At 36.7% G+C, this 21,461-nt stretch overlaps 1 protein-coding gene across 1 annotated transcript; it reads left to right on the forward strand.

Moving 5' to 3' along the window:
• Positions 1-1,247: 1,247 nt before the first annotated feature.
• LOC125073910 (calpain-A-like) lies at positions 1,248-21,006 on the forward strand. The gene is made up of 14 exons (XM_047685013.1): positions 1,248-1,299; positions 1,928-2,096; positions 2,711-2,892; positions 4,341-4,454; positions 4,649-4,755; positions 5,096-5,205; positions 5,423-5,613; positions 6,211-6,318; positions 6,903-6,945; positions 7,604-7,733; positions 18,930-19,057; positions 19,790-19,911; positions 20,592-20,678; positions 20,817-21,006. The coding sequence occupies exons 1-14, from the start codon at positions 1,295-1,297 to the stop codon at positions 20,824-20,826; spliced, it is 1,506 nt and encodes a 501-aa protein (XP_047540969.1). The 5' UTR covers positions 1,248-1,294; the 3' UTR covers positions 20,827-21,006.
• Positions 21,007-21,461: the final 455 nt, after the last annotated feature.

Consider the following 21,461-nt stretch of genomic DNA (forward strand, 5'->3'; position numbering starts at 1 on the left):
GATGAATTATAAACACAAATTAAGCACATGAAATTTCAGTGGTGCCTGCCTGGGTTTGAAACCGAAATCATCGGTTAAGATGCACGCGTTCTAACCACTGGGCCATCTCGGCTCATGAATTACAATTATTTAACATATCGTGAAAATTACAAGTTACACGGTGCAATATAATTATCTTACACTTTATTTTACAAAACATCGTACGGTAGAATTATATACGAGCAGCTATTACATGTAGTTTAAGAATAAATTGTTGTTTCAGTTTGTTCTACCAAGTGGTGCCAAATGACCAAAGTTTTGATGAGGATTATGCCGGCATCTTTCATTTCCGGTAAGTTATGTGTCTATATTGTAAGAGAACTCTCGTATACTTGCGAGAGTTATTCGGTATAGTCTCACTTCTGTTGTCTGCTCATATAGCATTCAATAACTACGCAGTTCTAATAAAACATGTACTCCACGACTGTTAGGGCATATTGTTTATTATTTTATCTATATTAGTGCTTCGTTTTACACTCACTCTTGTGCACTTTGATTTCATATATTCTTATTAATATAGATTCTTAGTCTTCTTTCAATGAAATATTATTTATAATAACAAATACGTTACAGTTTTTTCGTAGCAGTAGTCATTTTAACTGTATTTGGAACCTATATTGTGTAAACTGAATGGAAAAGATTTAGCAGAATTAATGTCGTTCGCCTAAAGACGCGACTTTAAAAGAGAGATCCATTGTGCTTGTGGTTCCCCACCACTATAGCGGTGATAAAGGTTAAAGGTAGCCTGCCTATTTGTTTGATATTTATTAATAAGTCTTATATATTATATGTTTAAGGATCTGGCAGTACGGTCGTTGGGTGGACGTCGTGATCGATGATCGTCTACCCACCTACAGAGGGAACCTCTTTTTCCTACATTCCACCGAAAGGAATGAATTCTGGGGTGCTTTGCTGGAGAAGGCTTATGCTAAGTGAGTAATATAGGTATACTGTAAGAGATCAGAAGATGAATTAATTTAAAAAAAGAATCTTTCAATACGCAATTAGACTTTTTGTCATTTGCTGTTGGCCCTACTGGTGTTTACAGCGTCACCGGGCGTGGGGGCTAGTACTAGACTAAGCCCTGAAGTGTGAGTCCTCCCGGGCCCCGAGTGATATTTGTCCTGAGTCCTATGAGATCACACCTCGGCTCGGAACGTAGTTGGTGGGATGGGGAGCGCTTCTGCTCGTAGCATTGACGTGCCGACCGTTTGCGTGACGTCAATAGTCTGGTACTTCGTTTCCCCCGGCTGAAATGCTGTAAGTGTATGGTATATAGTGTTTTCCCTATGAAGAGAGCGCTTGCGATTGTAATGCTATCGTCTTCCTCATTCAGGACGCGCATAGGACACCTGCTTCTGTTAGGAAAAATAACCCCCGAGTGCAGCTCGTCGACGACTTATATTATAGGCTGTGCTTCCTACACTACAAAATATTAGCAGCCCGTAAATGTCCCACTGCTAGGATAAAGGCCTCCTCTCCCTTTAAGGAGAAGGTTTGGAGCATATTCCACCACGCTGCTCCAGTGCGGGTTGGCGGAATACACATGTGGCAGAATTTCGTTGAAATTAGACACATGCAGGTTTCCTCACGATGTTTTCCTTCACCGCCGAGCACGAGATGAATTATAAACACAAATTAAGCACATGAAATTTCAGTGGTGCCTGCCTGGGTTTGAACCCGAAATCATCGGTTAAGATGCACGCGTTCTAACCATTGGGCCATCTTGGCTCGACACTACAAAATATATTTTTTTATTATAGAATATTACAATGTGTAGTTAGATAATGGCTGTATCCTATGTAGCAATGGAATACCCCCCAAAAACCAGCGATACCCTATCCATCTCTTTGAGGGTGAACCTGTAATTATTTTGTCTTGGTTTCAGATTACACGGTTCCTATGAGGCACTTCAAAGTGGTTTATCATGCGAAGCAATGGTGGACTTTTCTGGGGGTGTCACTGAGAATTATCGAATGACGTCACTCCCTGACAACTTCTTTACCATCCTGTTAAAGGCGTATGAGAGAAACTCGCTCCTGGGTTGCTTCATTAAAGTAATATAGTCATAATTATTTGTCCGGACATTTAGTAAAAATTAAATCACGTTGAAATAGAGAAAAAATAATATTGAATTAATTAATTAAATACTCCTCCGGAAATAAATACATCCCTAAATACTCATTTTGAGCCCGCTTGGATAAGTACCACCCACTCACCACATATTCTACCGTTCGTGAGTAAGCCAGAATAAATAGAGGCACAATGAACATGACCGGTGGGGCATTGGGCGATGTAAGACGAGGTTTATATTTCTCAGGGCCATCAGGTGGTCCATTTGCGAATCTTCGCACAAAAAAAATACTTCGCAGTTGACCGACCAAAAATTTAGTAAACCTGCTAAATAAATAACCCCATCTGATTTAGTAGGTGGAAAACTATATATAGATTTCGGTTTATTAACTTGTTGCATTGCATTGCATTTCGTGTTGTGTTAATAGGTACTTACTTTATTAGTGACGTCATTTAAAATAAAAAATGGACAATTTAATTTACACATTTGTACTGTGATATCATAGATTTAAGACTGTTATTTATAAGTTTGTTACAATGCCAAACAATATTGAAGACAGTGAACAAAATAAAGGTAATAAGGATGTCGTTTGTTCAGGCGGACCCCAACGCGCGGGAGGCAAAGACACCGGCCGGCCTAATCCGCGGCCATGCCTACTCTGTGACGCGTGTCACTTACGTCACCTTCAAGAAGCGCGGCCGAGCCGACAAGATACCACTATTGCGGCTGAGGAACCCCTGGGGAGACGAGCACGAATGGAACGGCGCCTGGAGCGACAAGTTAGTATCGAGCGACGGTATTCTCTGCGCCAATATCATGATCAACAGACATGTATCGGAATTGATATAAAACTGGTAGGGTCTTTCGCAAAAAAAGTGTAAATTTGCCATAAAAGTGCGAACTTCCGCTATCGCTTAAATAAGCTTTACAAATTGATAGAGAACAGTCTCCAGTATTGATAATATAGGGAAGGGATTTTATACCCAGAAATATTTTTTTGAAAAAAAACAATGCAGAAAAATAGTCGACCGGGTAATGCGAAAATGCTATCGGGTTAATTAGATGCCTCCAGGTTTGTTTGTTTGTTTAAATTTATACAATTTTATAAATAAGGAAACTGTGTAACCAATCTAGAGTTAAACCTTATATAACACTGTGTCCTCTGGTGGTAATCGGAGATCGTGTAACACTATTATGTCACAACATAAATATAATCCATAATTAAATAAAATCACATAAATAAGCACATTCCAACTGAAAGTCTCAATAAAGATTTAAGCACTTAATATCAATATCCTAGTCTTAATCCTGTACAATGCCTATCATGTCTTATCATAAAATTAAACGAACATAAGAAATCTAACACAAACTAACAACTTAATTAATATAAAGTAAATCAATGTAGTTAGTTAATTGCAGTAAATGGGGTTAAAAGAATCACTTATATAGGTATTATTTATTATGGATTATGTATATATTATTTTAAAATGAAAAAAAAGCCACGTCTTCCAAGAAGACGATTAGCTCGAGGTCCAGCGACGATCTGCTGATGCTGATCGCCAAAATGTATAAAAGTAAAATATCAAATAAGGCACGGCCGACTGTGAGTCCGTGGATGTTGTAAATGAAATATAAGAATCTCATCTCATCTCACTAATAAACTTCGGAATGATTTCAAATTATTATTATAATATAATTAGAACAAATCTTATTCTATTTTTGGTATTTATTCAATTTCGAAAATATCTTCAATCTGTTACTGTTGTCGCTATCGGCCATAATATTATCCGGAAGGTTTTTCCTATCTTCATCATATCCATCTTCTAATATTTGGTCTAAAGAACTTCTTTGCACTTCAGATGGTAAATCTAATTTCGATAATGCAAAAAATGCAGAGGGTTTTTTAAACAAAGCCACATAAGATGGAGACGGATTCAAAACAGTGTGATCATCACATTTGATTAAAATATCACTTTTTTTTTTTATTTGGTTCCCGAGTTGGTATTTCTTATTTTTATGGCATTAGTCTTAAGTGTCCTATTTCAAGTGTCTTGTTAGTCTGTAAAGGTATTGTAAGAAACCAATCAATATTTTAGAATTCGTCTGTGATAGTCAATACTTCGCAAACTTCGTCGAGTCCTTGTTACCAATACCGCAATGTTTGAAGACGAAAGCTTTCAGTAACTAACTATATTTTAACTAAAAGAGCAACTATTTCTTTCCCTAGGTCTCCGGAATGGCAATTCATACCGAAGTCAGAACGCGAGGAGTTGGGCTTGACTTTCAGCGATGACGGCGAGTTCTGGATGTCTTTCAAGGACTTCGTCAGTCATTTTGATAGGTGTGAAATAATACGTGATTATTTAAAAATCCAATCAATAATATTGATATGTTCAGTATTTCTAAAAATATAATTTGAAGACTTACATAGAGAGACAGAAATAATTATATTAAATGTTAAAAGATATTTCGAAATGTTGATAATGGCAGTGACCTTTCGTAGATAAATCTTATATATGTTATATTTAATGACAGGGTCCAAATGTGTAACCTGAATCCGAATTCCTTCAAACTTGAGGAGTGCCCCAAAGGATGTACAAAGAAATGGGAGATGTCTGTTTTTGAGGGCAAATGGATTAAAGGTATGTTAAATCGGTTGTTCTGTTGTTGTTTAGAGCTCGTAGTAGAAATTTATCTTTAAACAACCTTACGAATTTAATAATATTTGGTAGAAGTATACCAGTCCCTCACAAACGCAAGATTTCGCGTCCCCCTACGTAATGTGTCATATCTATAATATAGGTATGTATATATATATATATATTTTTGTTTTTGTCTATTGCAAGATATTTAAAAAAATATTAAATTTATATCTATCTTACATAGATGTTTTGTCAGAAGTTGAAATCGTTAAGAAATTCTATTTATGGTTATACGCATGTAACTACATAATATAGTTTTAATGATAATTATTGTTTCCAGATATTTCGGCTGGTGGTTGCCTACAGTATCCCGATACCTTTTGGAAGAACCCTCATTACACCGTCACCTTGAAAGATCCGGACGAAGATGATGATAAGAACAAATGTACCGTGAGTGATATTTGTTCTTAATTTACGTATTTTCTTACGCCATAAGTTCGTAACTCATTACGATAATGGTAGTTGTATCCTATAAATATTGTTTGAGTAAAGTTTTGGATGTAAATACTGCTACATTCGTGTTTTTGCCAACTCTGGGACATTTATTTTTACCTTTAGTAAAAAACTAACCTTAGTATGAAACTTAAATGTCGGCGTTATCTTCTAGATCATCGTAGCTCTCATGCAGAAGAACCGTCGCTCCCAATTTCACCAGGGCCTGAACTTACTCGCGATAGGATTTGCAATTTTCCGTCTCCCAGATCATGAAAATGTTCCGTTACAATGTAACTCCATTATGTACAAAAATTGCGTGGGAATTATTGAAAAATTTGCTTATGAAAGAGAAGTCAGTCAGCGGTAAGGAAATTTAATTATAAAATTAAAATTCATAATTTTTTATCAGTGGTCATTAGCGACCTTTTCTTATTTATGAGGCAGTTCGAAATGGAAATCTAATATATTTCCGATAAAAAAGGAAATGAAAACAATTAGCTTAATATTCGTGGATCAGACGACTAAATAAATAGTAGGGTAAATGTATGAAGTTGACAGATGAGTTTAGTTATTTTAATACTTCTGCATACGTAAGCAAAACGAATCATTAATTGAAAATTGGGGCAGTTCTTTAGTTCGCAATATTTGATTATTTTCACAAGAACATTAAATTCACGTCTGTAATGTTTATAGAATACACGCAGATGAAACCGCGAAGCGCAGCTTCTTATAATCTTATTAATCTAAAAAATTCTCCAAAACGCACTGCATCACTTAGTATAAGTTTTATGTATAATTATTTAGTAGTTTTTTTAGATTGGCATTTCAATAAAGTATCCTCATTTATTTGCAAGGATTAAATAATTTGTTTCTGATAATTATATAAATTATTTTTTAATCACAGACAAAATTTTAGTCTCATTAATTTAGTTTTATAATATTTTCATAAATATGCTGCAGTTACCAATTAGAACCGGGCTCCTATGTAATCGTGCCTTCAACCTACGAGCCAAATTTAGAAGCAGAATTCCTCTTGCGGGTGTTCTCTGAGAAGAGCAATAACATGACGTATGTATATTTTATCATAATAGTATCTTATTTAGTTTTACAATTCACACTTGCATATATAAGCAGTAAATATAATTGGCAGTAGAAAGGAAACAAACCTCAATTCCCAAAAGTACCATTTTGTCGATTTAGCGTTCCCCCTTTTCACTGACGATATAATTAAAACTAAATGCCTCGTTGATCTATTGGCTAGATACATGGTTGCAAATCCTGAGATTTTGGGTCTTGGGATTTTAAATCCCAGGTCGAGCCGTTAAAGTAATTTGGTTTTCCTAGCGAAAAATTCTCAGTATCGGCCAAGCATCTGAAAGAGCAAGTACTCTCCCGTGCCTCGCAAACTCCATAAAGCCGTCCTGCTCCTGAATTCTTTCTGGACGGACAGCAAGTCCGAGTTCAAAGAGTTCACGCACACTCGTGCACTCTACCATATCCTGCGTAGTTGGTTATACCTTGAGATTAACCACCGTGGCCTAAATCGACCAGGACATCATAATTATAGCATATTTTCTACTAATAGAAACAAAACTATCGTCTCTTATAAATTTAAAAAACATAATATATACTAATAATCTGTTATTTTTTAGTGAAAACGACGAAGATGTCTCTATGAGCGATCTTGACGACAGGGTAAGTTGAAATGTTAAACCAGTAAAAATCTTCCCACTGCTTAGCAAAAGACATTATAGACAAGTTTTGGAACTTATTCCACCACACTTCTCTGTGAAACGGTAGATATAAATGTGGTGAACATGTAGAACGACACATTCAGGTTTCCTCGCGACGTTTTCCTTCACCGCCGCTGTTATACTGTAATATAAAATTAAAAAATCTAAATATACATTATTCAAGTATTATATAGGTAGATAATACAAGCACTCTTGAATCGTCAATTAACAAACTGTATTAAGTGAAGCTACCACCGGTTCGTAATGTAGATTCTACCGAGACGAACCGGCAAGAAACTCAGTAGTTACTCTTTTTCAACATTTCAATTCATAATTATGTTAGTTAAATACAGTTACATATATGTATATAATGTATCCTGCCTGGAAGTCAACAAGTATTAGCTCCACGCTTTTTTGTCATCTATATAATCTTGTATTGAATAATAAGCGTTTTTTTATTAATGTATTTTTTACAAATGATTTGAATTTATGAATCGGCAAATTAAATACATACATACAAATTAAGCACATTAATTCAGTGGTGCTTGAATCGAGCTAGAATGATCAGAAAAGGTAATAAAAATCACTATAATATAACCATAAAAATATTGGTCGTTCAGGTAAAAAAAATGTCACTCAATCCTGAACCAGCGGATCCAATTCGTGACTTCTTCGACCGCTTGGCCGGTGCAGATGGGGAGGTTGACTGGCAAGAGTTAAAGAAGATTCTGGACTATGCTATGAGGGAGGGTGAGTACACTCTGTCTGATAGAGTTCATTACAAACTAATCTCCATAAAATATTGACATATTATTTATTAACAGACCCTAAAATTTAAACCCATACACTTGTACTTATTTTTGACTGTATAATGAACATAATAGATATTATTTCAGCTTCGTTTTATTTGAATCATAGTTTACATTGATCAAGTTTTCAACCTGTGATACAAAATATGTTTGAAAACTCATTGCGAGTTTCTTTCACACGTGTGTGTGCTTTTAAGATTTTCACTTTACTTCACTGTTTACTATGTCCGATTCTTTAATGGTTTTCTCTATACTTGAATATGGGTATTGGGTACGGGAGTGTAATGTAATTTCTAACTCCAGCATAATATTTAATTTGCTAACATTTTATATGATACAAGATACGTTTATAATTCTTCTACCAATTGCTTTAATCTGCTCAAGCCGAGATAACTGTAACTGATACTGAATTATTTGCGCCAACACAGATACACTCTCTATTCCCTCACGCTCATGATCCAATTGGACAATAAAACCCACCAGAATCCGATTATTGTCCACTATAAGTAGGCAAGCAGGTGCAAGTGCAAGCTTTACCTTGTTTGTCATTGCCAATGTGCCAACAACCGTGAGAAAATATGTTATATCCCTTATGTCTGTAGTTATAATGGCTCACGTACGCTTCTAACCCAAACACAAACGTGCACAAAGCTATACAAAGTAGGCAAAAAATAGTTTTTTGATAGGAAAACGCAATTACTTTTTTTAATGCGACAGAGAGTTTTAACTCTGAGACTTGAGTTCTTCAGCCTTACAGCTTTATTTATCAATTCTCGAAAAGGTACCCAGAAACCCCTAGGTGGAACTGCTCTAAACTCTATACAGAATGGTGTTAATATAACGCCTCCATCTTATGAGACACTATCAGAAGGCAACCTTATTACTAGACCAAGGAGACAGTCACTCGAGGAATACACAATATGTGATTAAGTATAGCAATTTCAACTGGACGACCTTTCAAATCTGAATTCACAGTTCATGCGATATATTTTATTTTATTTAGCAGCTAGTTAAAAACTTTGTTATTGATATCAATCGTAGAAAGAAGAAATCGATAGTATTGCAAATATGTAAATATCCGTCAGGCTCTGAAGTAAGCTAAGGCTCCGATAGTGAACCAATTCCTTGATACAAAAGAAAAAGAGAGAGAGGTATAATTGAAGGGAAATGGGGTAGGTATAATAAGACACGTCTGCACTGTTTGACAATGTTTTTAATAATGAATATTAAATAATCAAGTAAAGCTGTTCGTTGATTGAATGAGTGGTGAGCGAAAGTGAATGAGTGAAAGATTGAATAATATAATGAAAGAGAAATCTATTATGTATAGAGGCTTGAATTTTTGTATATTCCAACAGTCCCCCTCAAAAATACAAGTTAATATAATATAACAATACCATAACATAATTTCTTTCATTACTCATTTTTACAAATAAAATACTAACTATTTAGTTACATAAACCATAGTTTTATTTATTAAATAAACTCATTCCTTCATTTACTTGATTAACACAAAACATGAATTATTTTTCAAAACAAATTTAAATTCTTTCTTAATTCTATAAATCTCTTGGAAGGTATCGCTTTTGTGAACATGTCAGCTAGTTGATTTCCTGTGGAAATAGGTTCTAGCTTTATTATTTGATTAGCGATTTGTTCCCTAATAAAATGATATTTTATATCTATGTGCTTAGATTTTTTGTGATTTGTGGGGGTTATTGGCAATACATATACAACTATTATTGTCTTCAAATATTACAATAGGCTCTGTTATTTGTATAGAAATACTATTTAACAATGACCTTATCCAGACTGCTTCTCTCACAGCCTCAAAGAGAGCCATGTATTCAGCTTCCGTTGAAGAGACGGCGACAGTATTTTGTTTTCGTGTGGTCCACGAAATTGTACAATTATTAAAGGCCTTAAACAAATAGCCAGTTGTACTTTTTCTGTCGTTCTCGTCACCTCCCCAGTCGGAATCTGCATACCCACTTATTATCTCTTTATATTCAGATTTTTTATAAACCAATTTTAAATTAATTGTACCTTTAATGTATCGTAAGAGATGTTTTAAATATTTCCACAACTCTTCGTTATTTTTAGATTGATATCTACTTAATATATTAATACAAGCACAAATATCTGGCCTTGTGCAAAGCATTGCATACATAAGGCATCCTATAACATTTTTACAAGGTGCATCATAGTGAGTGTCTGAATTTAAAGCTACAAAATTGATTTTAGAAGGAAAAGGTGAATTCGATGGATTACAATCTTTCATAGAAAATTTATTTAGAACATTTTGCAAATATGTTGTTTGATCTAAAGAAATTGTATTAGTTGTTCTTTGAATTCTAATACCAAGAAATAGTTTTAAGTCCTTCAAATCAGTCATTTGAAATTTTTGCATTAAACTGTTTTTAAACGCTTGTAATAAATTACTATTTTTAGTAGTAATAATTAAATCATCAACGTACAGAACTATATACACGTTTTTATCTATACAATTTTTATCTAATATGTACAGACAAGGATCTAATTCAGAGTTCTTAAAACCCATTTCCTTGAGAATGAGATCGAACCGTGCATACCAACACCTGGACGACTGCTTTAGGCCATATAATGTTTTATTCAATTTACAAACCTGGTTATTACTTGCTAAAATACCTTCCGGTACTTCCATATAAATATTTTCTTTCAATATACCATTTAGAAACGCGGTTTTAACGTCCATGTGGTGTAAATGTAAATCAAACTGATTTGCCAGTGCTAATATAAATCTAAAAGTAGTTATCCGAGCCACTGGTGCGAACGTTTCGTGATAGTCTTGTAAATACTCTTGAGTGAAACCTCGAGCAACCAACCGAGCTTTATAACGTGTAGGTTCACCAAATTCATTATTTTTAATTGTAAATACCCACTTGCAACTTATAATATTAACATTTTTCGGTCTAATAACTAATGTCCACGTTTGGTTGCTTCGAAGCGACTCAATTTCATCCTGTATAGCGTTCAACCACTTATCAGAATCGTGCCTATCGAAAATATTCTTATATGATGTAGGTAAAGATTGCGTATCATTAAAAAGAGATAAAAATAAATCAGGATCGTGCATTTGCTTATAATTCTTTGGGGGTAATTCTCGAATTCTTTCGCTACGTCTTAAATTAGTGGTATTCGATGAACCGTCCAACGAATTGTCATTAAAAGAATCTTGTTGTTGATCTATTTTTAGCTTTGCCGAATCAATTTCGGGCTTACTAAATTTTGAAAGGGTTTCAATGTTGTCACTACTGCTACGTGTAGGGCGTGATTTTTCAAAGTTTAACTCGTCAAAAATAACATCGCGAGCTATAAAAACTTGATTATTTTCGATATTGAATAATCTATAACCGTTTGCATCGTAACCGATCAATATTGACTTGAAAGATTTCTCATCAAATTTAGTTTTTCTAGCTTTGTTATGAACGTATGCAGTAGATCCAAACATTTTTAAATGATTTATTTTCGGCCTTTTACCATGCCACATTTCGTATGGTGTTTTATTTATCAGAGTTTTAGTGGGTAGTATGTTAATTAAATAAGTAGCTGTTAAAACAGCTTCACCCCAAAATATTTTATTTAATTTCGCACTTGTAACCAATGTTCGAGCCATTTCGGTTAATGTACGATTCATTCTTTCTGATACACCATTTTGTTGTGGGGTGTAAGGAACCGTTAAATGATACATTATCCCTTTGTCAACACAAAATTCTTTGAATTCGTTTGAAAGGTACTCTCGGCCATTATCGCAATATAAATTAACAACTTTAGAATTAAATAAATTTTCACATTTTGTTACGTAGTCTTTCATACATTTATATGCTTCAGATTTAGAATGCATCAAATACGTTACTGTATAATGAGTAAAATCGTCAATAAAAGTAATAAAATAATTTTTATCATCAAATGTAGGTGGTGTAATAGGACCACAAATATCGGAATGAACTATAAAAAGTGGCCTATTTCTGACTGATTTATCTTTTGATTTTGCAAAGGGCAACCGCGACTGTTTACCAAGTATGCAAGACTCACATAATGTATCATTAGGCATAATATCATTAATTAGGTAACTATCATCAATTAAGTTTTTTAGAATGTTAAATTTATTTTTGTTTAAGTGACCTAGACGCTTATGCCATAGTTCGTAAGATGTAGAAGTTTGAGACAAATTTAAATTATGTTGAGATCGCGTATGCACTTGAAAAACTAATTTAAATAAATTATTACTGATAACACTCGATACTAAACACTTGATACTATTGTTAATATAAACACTGTTATTTTTAAATATAACAACCATACCTCCTTGTTGAATACGATATACAGATATTAAATTACATGGCACGTCCGGCGCATATAATACATTATTAATCGCCCCTTGAAAACCTAAATTAGTAGTGACATTTATTGTACCTTTACCAAACGCTTGAATGCTTTCATTGTTCTTAGCTATACCAATTTTAATCGGTATTGTGAACTCTGAGTAGGAAGAAAATAATTCCTTACTATTTACAACGTGGTCAGTTGCACCCGAATCTAAAATGAAAACAATATTATTAATATGATATTTATAAGAATTTGACAACTTACACGTTGAAAACATAAATGCGAAACTGTCCTCGTTATCGTTTCTGATTTGCAAAGCGCTCGCAGCTGCTGTTTTACTGCCGCTACTACCTCCATTTTGTTGTAACTTTTTGAAAAATCGACAATCCTTCTTCATATGATTTCGTCGTCCACAATAATCACAATATAATTTTGAAATTTTATATGATGAATTTCCGGCGTATGACTTCTTTTTATAATAATTATATGATTTCCTTTTATCGAATCCAATTTTGTTCTGCGATTTGAATTTATTCGTTGATGTATGTAAAACTTTGAGTTCTGTCGTCGTGGTATTCTTTAGTTTGACTTCGTGATCTAGAAGACGAGTTTTTACAAAAGATAGATGCAATTGTTCCTCTCCAAGTGTTTCCAGTGCCGTTATAACACCATCGTATGATGTGGGTAGAGTTAAAAGTAAATGTGATATTTTATCCATCTCATCCAATTTTGCACCAGCCGATATTAATTCAGTAATGATATTATCGAAATTGTTAAAATGTTCGAATAGTGTCACATCTGGCTGTAGTTTCATATTAAGTAACTGTTTACGTAAAGCCAATTGAGTCGCTAAGCTCCTCCGCTCATATACTTTGTCTAGTTCGGCCATTATGGATTTTGCAGTAGAAGAACCTCTTGCAAAGCTTAAAAATGTGTCACCCAAGTAATCTACAATCGTACCTTTTGCTAGCATATTCTTCTTAATCCACTCATTATCTGGTATTGGTGGTGGTTCTTCGTCAATAACAGGCAATAACTGCATTTCTTCTAGTAGTGACCTTATACGAAACTTCCAAGTACTATAGCGATCACCGTTAAATTGTTGTATATTTCTTTTACTTCGCGAATCCATTTTGAGTAACACTTTTACTATTAATTTTAATTATTTAAACAACTTTAAACATGACCTGGGCCCATAACCTGAAGGGAAATGGGGTAGGTATAATAAGACACGTCTGCACTGTTTGACAATGTTTTTAATAATGAATATTAAATAATCAAGTAAAGCTGTTCGTTGATTGAATGAGTGGTGAGCGAAAGTGAATGAGTGAAAGATTGAATAATATAATGAAAGAGAAATCTATTATGTATAGAGGCTTGAATTTTTGTATATTCCAACAATAATAAACAAAGCTATGTATAAATATGTATAAAGAAGAAATCAATTATATGTTGGAAGAAATTTCAGAAAATGATAGAAGAGATCCAAAAGTCGAACGACTGTGTGCACTTTAATTTGTCTCTCGCAGTTGATTAGTATCTCTTAAAAATGACTGCCGTGGCGCCGCTAACTATATATGTATGAATACAGAGATAGCCATGCGTCACGGAGTCAATGCCTGGGGAGAAGACCCGCAAGAGCAGAACTGTCTAAAGCAGCTGCTGTGTTCTCTATGCAATAACATCTATGAGAAAATCGGCATCGACAAGCTACGGGAGCTGATGCAACAGGAGCCATTGCAACAGGAGCAGGTCCTTCTCAACCAACCACAGCTGCGAGGTAATGAGTGTTCTTGTTTCATGTATTTTCTGAGATATATATTAATACCCTTGATATCTCATGATAAAAATATTACAAGAAGCCTGATAAGAACTGATAACCACATATAAATTATTTATTATCAAGGAAGTATTCTTGGTCCAGGATATACCTGTTTGCAATTTGTTCTGTCGTTCGATTGTGATAAAGAAAAAAAACGTCATTGCCTTATGTCACCATAATGGCGGTTATTTTTCTACTTTCAACTATTTCATTGCATTGCATTGCATTGCATCATGTGTCAGATCAGTAAAATGTTTTCTGTCAAGATATTCTCAGTAAGTCTCTCGAGTTTGGACGATTTCAGTGTTTACACTCTCATGCCTTGGAAAACTCGTAAAACCATGCGCTTGAGCACTATGATACACTATCTGTGTAAACACAACCTCTGTTTGCACACACTCCTGTACTACAATATTCACCGTGCGGTTAGCTGGATAACCAACGTTAAGCATGAGAAATATTTGTTGTTTAGAGGAGAGTTCAGGCTTCTTGAATAATACTCTTGATGAGTGGTCGAAATGAATGATTTATTCGAAAATTGCACCGGTATATATACAAAAATTGCAAAATCAATTAGCCAATTAAAAAACAATAAGTAACAAAAGAGGCGGGAGATGTCGTTCCGTCCTGCTCGCGCACGCTGACGTCACGCGCCGAGCTGCGCGCGCATCATGCTAGTTCGCATACCCGCGACACCGTAGCTATAAATAACGCTCCGGCACGTCGCGCCGGCCATTTTGTTCGAGCGCCGCGCGTAGAAAGGACAACTGCACCGAAGATCGCCGGGTCGACTCGCCATGTGTTGTGAAGTGAAGTTCTTGAAGTGTTGAAGAAAGATGAAGATGCTTGAAGAGATATGAAGATAAACGAATCCAAAAACAGTTCTTATCAGAGCTATCTTGCGTGCCATTTCTTGTTTCAATCGAACATGACGTAATAATAAAAACAGTCCTTTTCGGGACTAATTTTGTTTCAACGACGAAATATAAACACGGTGCGAAAAAAAGTCCTTTTCGGGACTAATCTTGTTTCAACGACGAAATATAAACACGGTGCGATAAACAGTCCTTTTCGGGACTAATCTTGTTTCAACGACGGCGTCTTACAAAGTGCTGCTACAGTTGTATAATTATTTCGAGTAAACGTTTATAGAACTTTTAACTTAAGAAAAACTAGCTAGCGTATTTTAAACGGATTACTTAAGTATAAATAGTTCTCTTATATTATTATTATTATTGAGCCGAGATGGCCCAGTGGTTAGAACGCGTGCATCTTAACCGACGATTTCGGGTTCAAACCCAGGCAGGCACCACTGAATTTTCATTTGCTTAATTTGTGTTTATAATTCATCTCGTGCTCGGCGGTGAAGGAAAACATCGTGAGGAAACCTGCATGTGTCTAATTTCAACGAAATTCTGCCACATGTGTATTCCGCCAACCCGCATTGGAGCAGCGTGGTGGAATATACTCCAAACCTTCTCCTCAAAGGGAGAGGAGGCCTTAGCCCAGCAGTGGGAAATTTACAGGCTGCTAATGTAAATGTATGTAATGTTATGCATGGTATTCGTTAGAAAGTAGTACCTAATTGGCCATGCTAAATTTTTAATTTGTTTAGTTTGACAGTACTCTATTGAATGATTCTGTGCCGGATAACTTTACAGTAATTAACTCATATACAGAGCCGTCGTAGGTCTTTGGGCCGAAACCCTATGGGCTAACGAGAATATAAAGCAATGGTGGATGACTTTTGGGACTAAGGGTTCTGGACCCAAGCCCTGTCTTTCTTAAGCTACAATATTTACACTCAACAAATAGCAAATGCATATTAATCAACGTAAATAAGAAAAATAACATAAAAGATAGCGTCTAATCTGATTTCGCCTTTTAATTGTATCTTCATTTGAAGATTGTTTATATAAGTATGACGGGCCACTGTGTTTTGAGAGTGTCAAGAAACGAAAAAAAGTAATAATGACATTTTTGACAGTAACATTGGATATAGTGCGGTTGGACGTTTCTTCACTCTGACGCAACTTCAGGCTCTTTTTGTGTAATGCATTTGCATATCGTGTAAGCAAGACGTGCCTGGTGGAGCGTCGTTACTTTATTATAATACAGAAAGTGCTGATTGTATTACTGTTATATTGTAAAACCTTCAAACACGTGGTTTTGATTCTCCTCGCCCGCCTACCCACGATCGCTCGGAAGCCACAGATAGATACAGAAAATAATGATAATGGCAATGTGTCGTTATCAGAAGTGGGATGTGAAGGGCTTACTTTTGAGGAGAATACCCGTACCAGATCGTCAGCACCAGCACCGGATTAAAGCATGCCGCAACAGATAGAGTTATTTTTGTCTCGAATGATGTCTTTATCACAGCCGCAATCTGTAAGCAGCGCGTCTATCCAATTAATTGAGTTCGACCCTGACGTCAACGAAGCGGACATAGAAGGTTGGTGTAATGTGACCGAAATTGCAATCAACGACCGCAAGTTAGGAGGTGAAGACCTGCTGTTGTTAGTCACACGTGCACTTAAAGGCCGATCTTCTACCTGTTTAACACGGCTGCAGGCATCGCAGCTGACATGACCTCAAATAAAAGAACTATTGTTCGCGAAATTTGCCAAGCGTATGATGCCACAAGATTATTTCGATGAAATTCTACGTTTCCAAGTCGGTGTTAAAGAAACCACGAGTGAGGCAGCCATACGACTTTGAAAAATCATCGGACGCATTCCGCGGAACGAAATGCCTGAAGACATTACCACGGGATTTGTATCGTCGGTTTTATGCCAAAAAGACAGAGTGACTCGCCGTGAGCTCCACTCCCAGAACCCAACTACCAGAACTTCTGCAAATTCTCAACGGCATTTCGCTGAATCGAAAGCGCGAGAGCAGTGATAACAATGATCCAGATGTGAAAAGGACCCGAATCGACGAATCGCACTTCGCGGGAACATGTCACCGCTGCGGTACTTCGGGTCACAAAGCAATCAACTGTCGCAAGCGAAACGAAGAGCCTGCTGCTTCGGACAAGATGCGCAGTCAAGCATCCAGAGGCACTGACAGATCAATCACCTACTTCGTGTGTGGACGACCAGGGCACCTGGCGTCGGCGTGTCCCGATCGAGTGGGCGGCAGCGGAGCAGCGGCGGTCAAAGAGGTCCATGTGAGTGAACGCAAGGCATCGAGGAGCACGTTAACTACATCATCCGGTGAGCCAGTGTCCTTTCTTTTTGATAGTGGATCAGCTTATTCACAGTTTGTTCATTAGTAACTAATAGCAACGCCGATAAGTTCCCTGGTACTACGCAGGGTGAATTAGTGTATCTGACGGGCATTGGTAGCAGTAATGTGGAATACGTGTCCCAGTTTATTAGTTCCATCAATGTCCAAGGCCTATATCGCTCTCAGTATTGTTTCACATAGTACCCGATGGCACTATTGCTGAACCGTTAATAATAGGTAGGGATACCAACCGTTCCAAACAATCCGCGCACGCGGAACCTTATCCTCGTTTAGATCTAGACACTATATTCGGTATAATGCTTCTGAAAATATCAAAAAAAGGTTTTATCGGAAGAAATACCCATTAACCGGGGTGAAGCTAAAGTGAGACCATTTAGTGTAGGTGACTTTGTCTTTACAAAAAGTAGTGAGCGTAACCAAATCAAATTATAGCGAAAGTTCAAAGGTCCTTTTACTATAGTCCGGATATTAGACCACGATAGGTATTAGCTAAGAGATACTGAAGGATTTAGCCGAACCTATACATATGCAAATTAAAACCTACGTGCAGTACCCGGGGGCCATGACGGGTTGGTTGAAGTAGGTACTTCCTTAATTAATAATGTAGAGGAGGCCGAGACGGTGGCAGTCCATAGTCATGGGAATGGAATGGCATTATCTGAGGATGATAGTGATACAGTGTCGGTATCTAGTTCACTCACTTTGATCGCCAGCTCTAACACCTTATCTGCCTCTGTACATGAAGAATAGTTATTGGTGAGTTAATTATGTGTAAACCCTGTTCTTGTGACTACTTTTATCTAGAGCGATATTGTTTAAACAGTCGGTAGGATGTAGTTGGTTAACTGGGCTGGCCTTAATCGGGTCGATGCCTATGACCAGACTATATTTTCCTATGTGGTGTGTGATGCAGTTGATCTACTGGGCCGGCCTAAACCGGGTCGACGCCTAGGGTCAGACTAAGACTTGTTGTGTGTGAGCTGAGTGGCAATAAATTGGTCTGGAACTGGCCTATGTGGGTCGACGTTTCGAATCAGTTGATTGCAGCAGCTGTGTGTGGTTTTCGTGACTGGTGGAAGGGGCGTTGACGGTTGTCCGGTCCATCTCACCATGTGACTTGGTGAGCTGGTCGAAGGGACGCCTGAGGTCAATTGTCCGCCCAGTGCGTTGGTAGTTAATGTGGGGATGAAAGCCCAGATCTCTTTAACCAGGTGTTATAAATGGGTAGCTTGTCAGGGATGGGCGAGCAGGTATATTCGTGCACTACAGGTGTATTTTGTTTTTTTTCATGTAACACGAGGTGTGGGCTATCGCACGAGGACGTGCGAATGTCAGTCTGGCCGTGACGGGCCACTGTGTTTTGAGAGTGTCAAGAAACGAAAAAAAGTAATAATGACATTTTTGACAGTAACATTGGATATAGTGCGGTTGGACGTTTCTTCACTCTGACGCAACTTCAGGCTCTTTTTGTGTAATGCATTTGCATATCGTGTAAGCAAGACGTGCCTGGTGGAGCGTCGTTACTTTATTATAATACAGAAAGTGCTGATTGTATTACTGTTATATTGTAAAACCTTCAAACACGTGGTTTTGATTCTCCTCGCCCGCCTACCCACGATCGCTCGGAAGCCACAGATAGATACAGAAAATAATGATAATGGCAATGTGTCGTTAAGTATGTATTGAATATTGCAGAACTTCAAGGTGAAGGTTTCTCCGAGGATGTCTGCAAGAGGATGATCGCGATGCTGGATAAGGATGCTTCCGGAAGTCTCGGCTTCAAAGAGTTTAAATCTCTGTGGATTGATCTGAGGCAGTGGCGGGTAAAACAATAATTAAAAAATTATCATTACAATGCCCTAATATGTCATGAAGCTGACAAACTGGATCGATCTAGTTTTTTTTTTTATTTCTACTCGTTCTAGAGGAACGAGGATGAAAACACAGATAATAATTGATCATAATTTGTATATATTGCACTCAATATTATATTTTGAATTTTTCCAGATATTCAAAAGATTATATTTACTTTAAAGAAAAAAAAAATGGAAGACCATTATTAATGTAATTTTAAGTCTTGTTTCTTTTCTTTATGTCATGGTAGGTTGTCTGTTAATGGTCCATCTGATGGTTCAATACTGCAAATATATATTGATAGTGCAAGAAATATTAAACTTAACATCATTGCCCAATTGGAGACTAAGATGTTATGTCCCTTGTGCCTGCTGCATAAGATCTTCCATCTTTGAAATTAGAACCCAACAAAACTAAGTATTACTGTGTGAGGGTAGACTATATTTTAAGTATTAGTATGTGGCACCTAACCAGACGGGCTCGAACCTCAGTCAAACTTCTATATAGTTAGTTCCATCTGTTTTACTGAGTTTGTATGTTTCCTATGGAAAGTTCTTTATTTTTCACTTAGTGACCGCAAATGTAAACCTTAGTTTAATAAATGAGTCATCGATATCAGTAAAAGCCAGTATAATATTACTTTGTAATTATTATATAGACATATCTTCCCACTATAACACCAAATGTCGTGTCCGTTGCAGGCGGTGTTTCGCCTGTACGACACCGAGGGTCACGGCGCCATCCCGCAGAAACACTTGCGCGACGCGCTGCACTCGGCCGGGTACACGGTCAACGCGCACGTGATCAATGTGCTCGCGCACAGGTACGACACGTACTATCCACTCACACTGAACACTAACACTCACAATGCACTCGGCCGGGTACACGGTCAACGCGCACGTGATCAATGTGCTCGCGCACAGGTACGACACGTACTATCCACTCACACTGAACACTAACACTCACAATGCACTCGGCCGGGTACACGGTCAACGCGCACGTGATCAATGTGCTCGCGCACAGGTACGGCACGTACTACCCACTAACACTGAACACTAACACTCACAATGCACTCGGCCGGATACACGGTCAACGCGCATGTGATCAATGTGCTCGCGCACAGGTACGACACGTACTACCCACTAACACTGAACACTAACACTCACAATGCACTCGGCCGGATACACGGTCAACGCGCACAAATTAGAGGAAAAATTCTTTACACGTAGGTCGAGTAGTGTGTACAACGGTTTTCATGGGTACGCCACTCCGAGGTCCCGGGTTCGATTCCCGGCCGAGTCGATGTAGAAAAAGTTCATTAGTTTTCTATATTGTCTTGGGTGTTTGTGGTACCGTCGTTACTTCTGATTTTCCATAACACAAGTGCTTTAGCTACTTACATTGGGATCAGAGGAATGTATGTGATGTTGTCCAATATTTATATATTTAATTTTCTTTTCTTGATCTAGAAATTTAATGAACAATTTGTTTCTATATGTACAGACACGGGTCAAGGTATGGGATACAGTTCGTCGAGTTCATAGTGTGCCTTGTGCGACTCAAAACCAAGATCGGAGAGACAACATTAAGGTATAAATAACTTTATTTCTCAGAAGAGAGTTCATATTGAATTATAATATTATTGTTCTGAACATCTGCTATTGTAATACATAGTTTCAATTCAAACTTATTAATTCAAAAATCTATTAAAATATTACATTGTTTCAGAAACCTTTAAAAAAAAGTCTTCGGGTAACTACGCCAAATATCCCATGACGAATGACTGAATCGCGCAGTAATTTTTATGCAGAAGATATTTTACAAGTGTATGCTAAAACTTTAATGTAACTTTAAATAAGTACTTATAGCCTATTCCAATGGATGTAAAAAAAAAGATAAACAAACCTTAAATTTACGTATATCCTGCGATTTGCTAATAACTCAGCTATATTGTGTACGACTAAGGGTTTATGATTAATATATCTTTATTTAATAAAACACCATTGCACTTAAATACTTATTTCTACTTCAATTTTACTTCCAAAATTCCTATAAGTTTCGTCGGCGTTCAAAACGCCATTTTTCGCAACGCCATAGTAAATATCATAGCATAATCTCGACCAATTCAGTCAATTTGCTGTCAAATGTTGTTTATTTGGCTTTTTTCCTATTATGGTTGGAATAGATTAAACATACATAATATTATAGTTATGGCGCAGAACTGTCAATTTAACATTTCGCAACATAAGCACGAGGGTGTAATCATAGCCAGCTTCTGATAATTTTTCAATTAAAATAACGAAACAGTCTAAGGTTGGAGGTAAATCGTGGATACATAATTCTTAAATATTAAATATTATCAAATATATGTTA

The sequence above is a fragment of the Vanessa atalanta genome, chromosome 26, assembly GCF_905147765.1.
Source record: "Vanessa atalanta chromosome 26, ilVanAtal1.2, whole genome shotgun sequence".
Lineage (NCBI taxonomy): Eukaryota > Metazoa > Arthropoda > Insecta > Lepidoptera > Nymphalidae > Vanessa > Vanessa atalanta.

What these genes read in the sequence shown, in the direction of transcription:
- LOC125073910 (XM_047685013.1), top strand. An exon ending in GAGAAGAGCAATAACATGAC is followed by an intron (nt 6,319 to 6,902) that starts GTATGTATATTT and finishes GTTATTTTTTAG; the next exon opens with TGAAAACGACGAAGATGTCT. An exon ending in ATCAATGTGCTCGCGCACAG is followed by an intron (nt 19,912 to 20,591) that starts GTACGACACGTA and finishes CTATATGTACAG; the next exon opens with ACACGGGTCAAGGTATGGGA.